Raw genomic sequence first — 12,782 nt, 5'->3', positions numbered from 1 at the left:
ATCCATGTCCTACTACCTCTGCATGGGTACTCCAGGGCTCTGTCCTAGGCTCTCTTGTCTTATATCTTTATCATCTCCGTCTGGGTAGGCTCCTCAACTCCCATAGATTCAACTGTCTGCTATGTGGGTGGCTCCTAAATGTACATTTTCTGCCTTTATCTCTCTACTGAGATTCTAGTCCCTGGTCCCTACCTGTTTGCTGGACATCTCTACTTAGCTGTCTCGTGGGTATCTCGACCTCAACATGTCCAAAACAGAGCTCATGAGCTGCCTACCTAAACCCACTCCTCCCAGTTTCCCGTCTCTAAGGTATCCTCCTTGATTTTTTCAGACTCATCCCCTCCCCTTATCTAGTCATTTGCCAAGTATTGTCAGTGACACTTCTGTAGCCTTTCTTGAATCCGTCCTCTTTTTTCTACTCACACCAGGCCCACATCACTTCTCACCTGTACAATTGCCAGAACTTCCTGATTGAACTTCCCGATCCCAGTCTCCTTCTCCTCCAGTCCATTTTCTACGTAGCTGCCACATTGGTCACTCTGAAGTAGTTGTGTGACCATGCCACCCCTCTGATCAGAAGCTTCCTGTTGCCTTCAGTGTTTGGTATTGAAAACCCATTACTATTTGGAAAGCCTATCTGTCCAAACTGACTACATGTTCTTTTTGTGGATGGAATGCTCTTACCAGGCTCCTTCTTTTTGACATTCTGTCTCAGGCCTCTGTGTCTCTTCACAGATTGTTCTCTCACTTCTGGAATATTCTTCTTCCTTACCTCTGCCTCTTGGATCCCATTCTCTTCAAGTGCGACTTCCTCCAAGACAGTTTCATGGATTCCTTCAATTTGGGCTCTCTCCCTTCCCCCTCCTCCCATCATAGGATTGGAGGATCTGAAACAGACATCAAAGGCCATCTAGTTCAACCCCCTTATTTTATAGATGAGTAAACAGAAGCACAGATAGGTTGTGACTTTTGTCAGGGACCCACAGCTATTAAGTGTCTAAGGCAGAATGTGAACTGAAGTCTTTCTGATTCTCAAGTCCTTTATCCATTTTTTGAGGGGCATAAGATCCTGGGCAGCTAGATGACTCAGTGTTTAGAGCACTGGGCCTGGAGTCAGGAAGACCTGAGTTCAAATGTGGCCTCAGACACTTAACTAGCTGTGTTATCCTGGGCAAGTCACTAATTCTTGTTTTCCTTAGTTTCCTCATCTGTCAGATGAATTGGAGAAGGAAACGGCAAACCACTCTAGTATCTTTGCCAAGAAAACCTCAAATAGGGTCACAAAGAGTAGGACAGGACTGAGCAACAACAACGATAGATCCTGTGTTTGCTAAACTGTGAACATGTATTGTCCTTAGTAGAACATAGGTGCCATGAAGGCAGAGACTGCCTCTATTTAGGTTGCTATCCTGAGAGCTCTGGCACAGTGCATTGTACATAGTGGGCGCTCAGGGAATGTTTGTTGGTTGATTGAGTATGCTTTAAGTGAACTGAAAGAAACAACCAGAAAAAACTTTTAATGTAAAAATAAGAAATCATGAGTTGAAAACAAAACATAGAGAAGCAAATCAGTCTTTATACTTGTGATTAATTTTTTTTTTTAATTTTAACAGGAAGGAAAGAAAAAATACTAACTTGATGTGTACCACTAATGATAGCAGAAATGAAAATCACAGGGGCCTGTTAAGAATGACAGTTGAAGCACAGGCAGCCTTTGTATATCTACTTTTTGAAAGACATCCTGTGACGTTAGTAATACAGAACCAGCTCTCTACAGAAGCAAAATATGGGCTCTCTGTGGGAATCCTGCTTATTTTGGATTGCAGGGCTGTAGCAATTAAAAATAGCTTCTCTTGTCTGTTGTGGTAATTTAAGGACAGATGGATTAATGAATCTGGGCTTGAGAGAGTATCAGGAAAATCATTAAAGTAGAAATCTCATTCATGTGAATATTTGAAGGGGGATGGATAATGCGGTATTGATATAGCTTACCATGAGAAATGCTGTATTTTGGAGTAGCACCAGTAGGGAGCAACTTGAGTATTTTAGAACAGGAGCCCATTGAGGAGGAAGAAGTAGCAGTAAGTTACAGGCCTCCCTGAGTCAAAACACTAGGATTTTCTTTTTTGCAAATTGAGGAAAACTGAAGCAAAGGACGGTAGGTCAGAAAAAGAGTCATAATAAAAATGTGTCCTCTTTTTTATTTTATACTAGCAAAAATAGTCTTTTGTTCAGATGTTTTCAGTTTTGTCCAACTCTTTGTGACCCCATTTGGGGTTTTCTTGGCAAAGATACTGGAGTGGTTTGCCATTTCCTTCTCTAGTTCATTTGACAGATGAGGAAACTGAAGCAAGCAAGGTGAAGTGGCTTGCCTAGGGTCACATAGCTAGGAAGTGTCTGTGGCCAGATTTGAACTCATGAAGCTGAGTCTTCCTGATTCCAAGCCCAGAACTTGATCCACTATGTCACCTAGCTGCCCCAAAAATATTCTCTGACATTATTTTGTTTTCAGTTAAAGGATTTTTGTAATAATAGCATAGATTTAGATCTGAAAGGGACCTTAGAGATATTTTACTTATGAAATGCTAGAAAAAAATTCATAATTTATATCATGACATAGTAATATTGGGCACAAAGTACTACTTTTGTTATAGAAATTTAGGTACTAAATAACATATCCAAACAGGGAAGCTTCTTCTCTTGTTATCATACTTGGTAAAAATTTACCAAGGGTCAAAAAAACCCTGTCTGACAGTTAAGGACAAAACATGGAAAATGGACACCTGTTCAGAGTATTGTTTGATAAAATTTTATAGCCTCTAAAATATAGACATTGTAATTTATAATGATCTAATTTGCTAGAAGTACTTTTAATGCAGGTGTGGAGAATCAAGAACCTTTGACTCATGGAAAAATCTGATTAAAGTTTATATACAATTAAAATTGACTTTCATCTGTAATAGCATACAGGCTTTAAATAAGGAAAACCTTCCTAACTAGAGCTATCCTGTAATTGAAAGGCTTGCTGCAGGAGGTAGTGGTTTCCCTTCAGTGTTGTTTGTCGTTCAGTTATTTCAGTGACGTCAGACTCTTCATGACCCCATTGGGCTTTTCTTGGCAGAGATACTGAAGTGATTTGCCATTTCCTTCTCCAGCTCATTTAATAGATGAAGAAACTGAGGCAACCAGGGTTAAGCGACTTGTCCCGAGTTAGACAAGTTAGTTAGTATCTGAGGTAGGATTTGAACTCAGGTTTTCTTGACTTTTAGGCCTGGCACTCTATCCATTGTGTCACCTAGCTGTCTCAGTAGAGTTCTTCAAACAGATGCTGGCTAGCCAATATAACTTTGTTGGTTATACTGTAGAAAGGATTCTTGTTAAGGTTGGGGTTGGCCTAGATCAGAGGCTCTTAACCTGGGAATGAGAATAATGGCATGTTATGAGATAAAAGGAAAAACAAAAGTGAGACCATGGCAGAATCCCCATTTATGATTAATCTGATCTCTGCTGCTTCCTACTTCATCCTTTTTACCAGCAAACTCCTTCAGGGGCAGTAATTCTCCACCTACCTCAGTAACAGCTGAGTGATCTATTAATTAAATTACTTAGGTCAAGAACATCTTTTCATAAGGATCTTCAGTCCTTTTAAAATAACTTCCTTTCAGCTGCTTGTAGTGGCATTGATCATAAGATCATAAAGAGTTGGAAGGGTCTTCAGAGGGCATGTAATCTAAACCCTTCATCATACAGATGAAGAAATTGAAGCTCAAAGAGATTGTTACTTGACCTGCTTAACACATAGTGAAGATTTAATAAATGTTGTTGGTTGGTTAATTGACCAGTGTCATGCAGCCAATGTCAATGGCTGTACAAAAGAGGTTAAGAGCTCCTGCCTTAAACCTTCTCCTAGATAAACATGGTCATTTTCTTCTCTTATATGGCATGTTTTCAGTATCCTTCACATCCTGGTTGCCCTCCCTTGGATACTTTCCAGATAAACTGTAATGTCCAGAACTGAACACAGTACCCCAAATGCAGTCTGATCAGTACACATTATTACTTATTCCTGGAAGTTATGTTTCCATGAATCATTCAGTCAACTGATTTGTCTGTTACTCAGAGTAATTTCCTTTTAGTTAAGTCAAATAAGTCAACAAGCATGTATCAAGCAACTACTGTGTGCTAATACTGGGGATGCAAAGGAAGGCAAAATGCGAGGAGTTCACAGTCTGCTGAGACAAAATGCAAACAACTACATACAAACAAGATATAGGCAGGAAAAAGAGATGATTTCAGAGGGAAGGTATTAAGATTAAGGAGGACTGGGAAAGGCCTTTTTCAGAAGGTAGAATTTTAACTGGGACTTGAAGAACATGATGAAGAAATGAAGAGGAAGAGCATTCCAGGCATGGGGGACAGCCAGTGAAATTGCTTAGAGTTGTGAGACTCTAAAAAATTTAATATGTCCTAAATTAGTTTGGATTGCAGTGTACATAGGGATAAGTGAGGTATAAGAAGACTGGAAAGGTGGGTCAGGGTAGAGGGAAGGCAGGTTATGAAGGGCTTTGAACACCAGAGGATTTTATATTTGGTCCTAGAAGTGATAGGGAGCCACTGCAGTTTATCATGTGTGTTGGGGAAGAGAGGTGGGGAGTGACAGAGTCAGACCTGAACTTTAGGAAATCACTGACAGCTGAGTGGAGGATGAACTGAAGTGGGGAGAGACATGTGGTAGGCAGACCTCCCCCCTCCCCCCAGCAGGCTATTTTAATAGTTGGAGAGTGAGACGATGAAGGCTTGCATCAGGGTTGGAGGAGAGAAGCGGGCATATTCAGGAGATGTTACAAAGATAGATATTGACAAGCCTCGGAAACAGTTGGGGTATGGAGAGTGGGAGATAGTGCAAAATTGAGGGTGACGCTTAGGTTGTGAACCTGTGTTAATGGGAAGAGGGAAAGTCATGAGGGGAAAGAAATTGAATTCAGTTTTAGATAAGTTGACTTTGAGATGTTCATGTGGAGATAGGATCCTGGAAGAGAAATTAGGGCTGGTTAAGTTAATTTGAGAATCATCAGCATAGAGGTATGATAATTGAATCCATGGGAGGTGATGACATCACCAAGTCATTAATGAAAATGATTAAACTTTAAACAGCACAAGTCCCTGAGATATTCTGCTAGAGACCTTTCCAGGGGACGTCGGACCATTATGACTTCTTTTGAACCTGACCATTCATGCTATTCTGAATCCATTTAACTGTACTCTTTTCTAGTCCATGGATATCTATGTTTTCCACAAGCGGAGGATGAGATGCTTTGTCAAATGCTTTGCTGAAATCTAAGTAAACTGTATCTGCAGCATTTCCTGATCTACTAGCTTAATAACCTTATTATAAAAGGAAATAAAGGTAATCAGACATGAGTCATTTTTAATGAAACCCTTTGTGATCGTCACTTCCTTTTTTTTTAGATTTTTACTCTTCCCTCACTATCTCTTTAATAATTAATTTCCTGAATTTTGCTAGGAATTGACGTTAAATTCATTTGACTGCAGCTGACAAGACTTACTCCTTTTTTTGAAAATTGGAACATTTGCTCTTCTCCAGAGTAGTATGTTGATTCTCTTGTTCTCCTTAGGCTTGAAATAGCACTGATGCTAAGTCAGCAGTCTCATCCTCTAGTACTTGAATATGTAGAACATTTGGGCTAATTACTTGGTTTCCTCAGGAGCAACTAGATGCTTTCTTATTCTCTCCTTATTTATCTTGAGTATCAGTCAACTCCCCATTAGCCATTTTTGTTCTGTTATTTATAGGTTGCTGTCTTCCTTGTTAGGAAAAATGGTCAAAATAAGAATTAAGCAACTTTGATCCTTTTCTTAGCCCATGGTAGCTAAAAATATCTTTTTGGGGTGGTCCTTAACTTTCCTCACCAGCTCTATTCTTTTTATAGGTACATGCTTTTATATTCATATACAAACCATTCATGAATGGTTTTATATTCATCTTCTTTTATTTGTCCTTGCTTCAACACTCTGTGAGTCTCTTAAAAATCTAAGTTGGGCAGTGAATTCTCTGTATAGCCAAATTTGTCTTGGCTCCCATTTTGCTTCTACCTTGGACAGCTCCCACTTCTCCTTTGGGTCTTCTGAATTTCATTCTTCTTTCTTTCTTTTTCTTTCTTTCTTTCTTTCTTTCTTTCTTTCTTTCTTTCTTTCTCTCTTCTCTCTCTCTCTCTCTCTCGCTCTCTCTCTCTCTCTCTCTCTCTCTCTCCTCTCCCTCCCTCTCTCTCCCTTCCCCTTCCCCTTCCCCTTCTCCTTCCCCTTGGATACTCCTTCCCCTTCCTTCCTTCCTTCCTAGTGACTTGCCCAGGGTCACACAGCTACTTAGTGCCTGAGGCCAGATTTGAACTCAGGTCATCCTGACTCCAGGGCCAGTTCTCTGTCCACAGCACCACTTAGCTGTCCCCAATTCCTGTAAGTTTCTTATCCATCAGGTGCTGTTTTCCCTTGTAAAATTTTAGTTCCTGGGTTCCCCTCCAGCTTTCCTTTATACTCTTTGAAATTTCTCTCAAAATCTAGGGCGTATCTTAAGACTGTGGTCTCTGTGGTCTTCTCTTTTTCTCTCCCAAAACTCTGAGACGGTGGTGTCAAACTCAAAAAAACCCAGTAGCTACTAAATTGTATATAAGGATTCCTGTAGCCTATCTAGCCGCCAAAATATTTGTTGTTATTCAGTCATGTCTTACTTTTTGTGACCCCATTTAGGTTTTTTTTGGCAAAGATACTGGAGTGGTTTGCCATTTCCTTCTCCATCTCATTTGAAAGTTGAGAAAACTGAAGCACACAGGGTTACGTGGCCTGTCTAGGGTCACACAGCTAGTAAGAGTCAGGTTTGAACTCAATGAAGATGAGTTTTCCTGACTTCAGGCCAGGCACTCTGTCCTGCACCAACTAACTGCCCACAATATTATTATCTATGTTCTATTATATTTTTATTTATTTTGTTAAATATTTCCCACTTACATTTTAAACTTGAGAGTTTTGCTGGCTGCAGTGCCAGCAGCATGTTTGACTTCTCTGCTCTAAGAGATAGTAGTTATTTCTGCTCAAGGCCTCCACAGTTTTCACTCTTATAACCAGTTCCTTTTTCAGTGAGAACCAGATATAGCATAGATTTTCTCCTTGTTCATTCCTACTAAGTCAAAAAAATGTTAGCTGTTAAGTAGAGAGCGCAGCAGGTATCTAAATAATTGAAGTCATCCATAATTGCTCTGTCATTTTTTTGGGGCCAGACTTGTAATCAGGAAATCTTCTTGGATGTACTAGCAGTTAATCTGGTCTTTATAGGATGGATAGTCAGTCAGCAAATATTTGTTAAGCATTTACCATGCATCACGGACTGTGCTAAGATCTGGGGATAGAAAGAAAGACAATCAGTCCCTGCATTCAAGGAACTCACTTTCTATAGGGAGAAACAGCATGTAAGTAAATAAGTATATATAAGATACACAGAGAAGAGGGAACAGGAAGGCATTAGCAGCTGCATACATTTTCAAAAGGTAGAGATGGAGTCATTAGGGTGTTTCAGGTGAGGAGAGCAGTATGAATAGTGACAATAGAATCTAGGTTGAGAGTTGGAAAGGACCTTAAAGACCATTTCAGTCAACCCATCATTTTACAGAAGAGGAACTGAGACCCAGAGAAGAGTGACTTGCTTGCCTCATGAATTCAGGAAATGATATATAATCCAGTTTGACTTGAATATCGGGTGATGGTAGAGACTGTGTTTACAATCTGGACCAGCCTAACTGACAAGTCAGCTGTCCCAGAGGTAGGATTCAAATATATTTTGACATCAGACCAAACACTTGACACTTACTAGCTGTGTGGCCCTGGGCAAGTCACTTAATTCCAATTGCCTAAAAACAAACAAAAAAACCAAACAAATATATTTTGACAGACAGGTTGAATCTAATAAATAAGTAAATAAAATTTAATAAGGATGAATATAAAATCTTAACTTTTGGGAAGAATTGGCAGACAGATATTGTCTGAAAAGTTTGTGGGGCTGTTACTCAGTGTGATTGAATTCATTCAGTAAGCATTTATTTTATGCTTTGACATATGAAAATGTTGTGTTAGATATGGAGAACAGTGAGGATACAAAGAAAGACCCAGTAAAATAGCCTTCACTCTGGAAGGAGCTTCCATTCTAATGGAGGAGACCAAGGGATGCAAATAATTCCATACAAAATAAATATAAAACAAATATAGCATTATGTGGGCTGTATGGAAGGAAGGTGGTACTGATAATGACTGGGATCGGGAAAGTCTTTGGGGAAGAGGCAGCATTGAGATTAGCCTTGAGAGAAGCTAGAAATTCCTTGAGACTGAGGTGGAGAGGGGCTGTATTTCAGGAAATAGGGTGTGCAGAGGTTTAGAGGCAGGAGATGGAATATTGTATGTGGTACAGTAGGGGTAATGTGAAATTATTCAACAATTTGATAGGGAAGCCAGAAAAGCTAATGCCACAGCAAGAGAGACATGGCTCAGGAAGAAGGAGTTGATAATGTCTATGTACTCTAGCCTGGTCAGGCCATGTGATATTTTAGAAATGACATTGATAAACTGGAAAATATCCATAGAGGGACAACCAGGGTAGTGAGGGACGTCAAGATCACTAGAGATATTTGGCCTAGAAAAGAGAGACTTAGAGAAGGAGCACCTTTAAGTATTTGAAGGATTTTCATGTGGAAGAGGTTTAGACTTGTTTTCCCTGGCCCCAGAGGGCAGTAGGAGCAGTGGGTTAGATTAGAAAGAGAGACTAACCTAAGCTTGATATAAGGAAAACTATTCAATATTTAGAGCCATTCCAGATTAGAATGAATTGCCTTGGGAGGTAATAGGTTCCCCCTAACTGGAGGTCTTCATGGAAAGACAGATGAGCACCTATCAGATATATTGTAGAGGGAATTCTTGAATGTTTAGTGATGGTTTGGTTGGATGGCCATAGGTATCATCTGATATTGAGATTCTGTGATTCCTTTGCTAGCCTTGTTGTTGGAAGGTTGACCCACTAAGTAATCAAGTTTTTTTGGCCATGGTACTCCATCTGTATTGTTTTATTTTTGTCTCTGTATCCCTATTGTCTAGCATTATGTCTGGCATGTAGTATACACTTAGTAAATGCTTGATGGATGATTAATACATTAATCTCATTTTACAGATGAGCAAACTGAGGCCTTTGCCTTAAGGTTACACAGTTGTGGAATTGAGCCAGAAGATTTGGGTCTTCTGACTCCTGGTCCTCTCATGAATGTATCATTTTCATTGACCCTTGCCTAGTTCTGGAGTTTAGCCATCTGCACACATGATATTCTCATTTTTAATATTGGACAACAGCCATTGTTTTTAAGCTGGTTTTCTTGGTTTTGATGTCATGAAAGCCAACAATTCATACATGTTTCCCTTCTGAGTACCTGAGGTAAAACTGGAGAGTTGTGCCATAGCTAATTAAAAGGCAACTACACTATATTTATAGTGTAGTGGGAAAGTAATTGGAGATTTGTATTATTTGTGTGACACTGGGCAAGCTATTTAGCTTTTCATTGCCCCAGGAAACTCTGTAAGACTAATTGCTGAACAGGGAGGATCTAGATTGGCAGGGGAGGTTCCTCCCCTGTAGCTCCTTTTACCCATGAAATAACAGGTCTGACAAAAAGAGGAAAAGAAAGGAAAAAAGGAAAAAAAAGAAGTAGAGAAAAGACAAGAAAGATGACTGGCCTTGGAGTCAGGAAACCTTGTTTTAAAAATCCTTGCCCTCTCATACTTAAATTACCTTTATCCTCTTAGCTTCAGTTTTTTTAACTGTAAAATGGGGGTGATGTACATTAGAAGTTTTACAGAGTTGTTGTGAAGAAAGTACTTCTTAGAAGTACTATATATCTATATATAACATTATAAAAGTGCTACATAAGTTTGTTACGATTGTCATCATATTATACTACATGATAATTATAGTAATTATTAGGACATTTAATTATCCCTTACCTACTTCTAATGAGGTGCAAATTACTCATCTGCCATTCCTAAGTCCCTGTCTTGAGGCTAGTGATGTATGAAATGAAATTTTGTTTCTTCCCAGGTCATCATAAGGAGACATCTTCGAGATATAGATTAAGCAAATCTACTTAATTTGCTTTCGTGTGTAAAGCACTTCAGAGTTTCATAAGGAACATTTATTTTACTATATGGATCTAACTAGTTTTTAGTTTTACAAATTGCATAAGTGAAAAATTTGTGGACTATTTGTGGCTCAAGTCTTTCTGTTGAAATATCATGTCTTGATGATGAGAACAAGCATAATAACATTTAACTGTTTACGTTAATCTGTGTGTAAATTTAGAAAATTTGCCAATCCAGTTCAACAGACATTTCTTACATCTCCATGAACAAAACAAACAAAAAAATTTTACCTTTTACTGTGGGAGAAATTTAGCCTATGTAAATCATAAATTAAGAAAATTTGAGAAGATAGAGAATACTGATTGTTAAAATTGGGCAAGTTACAGTTTAAAAACAAACCAAAAAATGAAGCAGTACATTGGTAGCTTATATTTATTTTTAATAATGGGTGTCCCAAAAATCTTACTGCAAGTCCAAGCTTTAATAGCTATCAAAGCTTAAAACTGCTTTAAAAGTTTTGGGACACTGTATATCTGTATAATATCACACAGAAAATATTTAGGACAGCTAATACTAGGCAGCTAGGTGGTGCCATAGTTGACGGACGCTGGACCTGGAGTCAGGAAGATTCATCTTAAATTAAAATCTGGGCTCATACACTTATTAGCTGTGTGACCCTGTTGGCCTCAGTTTCCTCATCTGTCAAATGAACTGAAGAAGAAAATGGCAAATCACTCCAGCTTCTTTGCCAAGAAAACCCCAATAGGGTCAAAAAGAGTTGGACATGACTGAAACGACTGAACAAGAAAATACTTATTAATACCATACAGTGATTGGAATGGGGTCATTATTTGATATTTAAGCTTATATAGTATTTGAGGACCATTATTCTAAACATCAGTTCTGATTGCACAGAATCGTGGATGTACAACATGTAGGAGATGATCAGATTGGATTTTAATAATCAGGGATGTAACCCAGAACTTGTTTTTCAAAAAAATCAAATTCCTGTTTTCCACCTTTTTTTTTTTTTTGCTCTTTGCTCTTTTTTTCTGATGTTGATGGTATTTAAAAAACATCTAGTTATTTGAGGCTACCAGTTAGATGAATTATGGTGTTTAGAGGTTTAATTGTGATTTCTTTTTAGAAAAGTGTCTTGACTTTTCCTTTGCTTGTTCAGCCTGCTGTATGAAAATATCCTATTGCTTTGAGATTTTCATGTAGGTTGAGCTCTGCACTTATAACCAAGACTCTCTCCCAGAATTAACCCTTTAGTTAGCAAGGAGTTAATTTGTTTCACAAAGGTTTGAAATTATACTTATTATTGTTTTTAAACAATAATGTGAGGAATAATATCCTTTCTAGAGGTAAGTTGGAACTTTGAAAAACTTTCATTTTATTTCTTAATAACATTTAAGTCTTGTTCAAATAACATTCCATGTATATTAAAGAAGGAAGGTAAATGTTTAAATGTAGTTTTTATAACATTCTTGCAATGCACATAAACTTTCAAAACCTCATTTATTAATTTTTCCAGCAGCAAATAAACACAGGGAGCCTAGTGGCAGGGACAGCAAGTACCATAGACACGGAGTCCCTTAAGCGACCGCAGACATTCACGCCAGCAGGTATGTCCATAGCACAGGTTAGATTCTGTCTCAGGGTTGATTCTGTTTTTTAAGCTGTAATTAAAGTTTTCTTACATAGTTGATTCATGACTATTACTAAATAGTGTTTGTGAAGGCAGATATTCTTTGGTTCACTTGCAAATTTAATTTCTCCTTTGTCAACTTGTAGTTAAATTGCATTCTGTTTTTAAGCTAGATGTCACAGTATGGAAGCATATATCTAGAAGATAGGCTTTCTAAACAAATCAGTAGGCTTCATTTTTGTTTTGTACATAACTCTGTTAGCTACTTACTCATCCTAATATATTTGAAGGGCAGAAATACATTTTTGCTAATGACTTTTTTTTTAAACTACACCTTTTTGGAAAATTATTACAGAGCAATCTAAGAGACCTCGGCTTGAAGTGGGTCACCATGGAGTAGTTTTCCAGCATCCAGGGGTGACGACAGGAGTGCCTCTGCAACAGCTAATGCCTACTGCACAAGGTAAAACTTTAGCTTTAGGATATATATATATGTCCTAATATATATAGATATATCTATATATATCTATATATATCTGGCTTTATAAAAATAAAAATCGTTTCTAGCAAAGGATAGTGTTTCTGAAATTAGTTTTTATAATTGGGATATTTCATATAACTCCAAATTAGTATAACAATAACAGTTCCTGGGAAAATTCTTATTAACCTTAATGGAAGCCATCCATTTATTTAAATGTCAGTGATCTTTTTTCTTTTCATTTAATTTTTGTATTATAAGATTTTGCTCCCTGTTTCATATGGTTGCTTACATATAAAACAAAGGACAAAATCGTGCCCTAACCCTCCTAGCCTTTAACAAGAATGAACCAAACAAGTTAGCAAAGGACAAACAAGCAAAGAAAATGCTTGTGTTCGGTATATGCTTTTAACTCTGCCTGAAAGTCCACCACCATTGGGTCTATTTTTCTTTCTCTTGAAAAAAACA

The 12,782-nt window shown here is 38.1% G+C and overlaps 1 protein-coding gene across 1 annotated transcript in view; it reads left to right on the top strand.

Annotated features, from left to right (window-relative positions):
* The window catches only part of EP400 (E1A binding protein p400), a 262,063-nt gene that overhangs the window by 25,242 nt on the left and 224,039 nt on the right, over positions 1-12,782 (top strand). Inside the window, 2 exon segments of the mRNA XM_078154252.1 lie at positions 11,723-11,813; positions 12,192-12,299. Coding sequence (XP_078010378.1) covers positions 11,723-11,813; positions 12,192-12,299 — 199 coding nt within the window.

Source organism: Phascolarctos cinereus, unplaced genomic scaffold (genome assembly GCF_003287225.1).
Source record: "Phascolarctos cinereus isolate Bilbo 61053 unplaced genomic scaffold, phaCin_HiC Scaffold_4;HRSCAF=312, whole genome shotgun sequence".
In the NCBI taxonomy this organism is placed as follows: domain Eukaryota; kingdom Metazoa; phylum Chordata; class Mammalia; order Diprotodontia; family Phascolarctidae; genus Phascolarctos; species Phascolarctos cinereus.
Note: the sequence above shows the minus strand (reverse complement) of the source record. Positions and strands in the feature narration are given on the sequence as shown.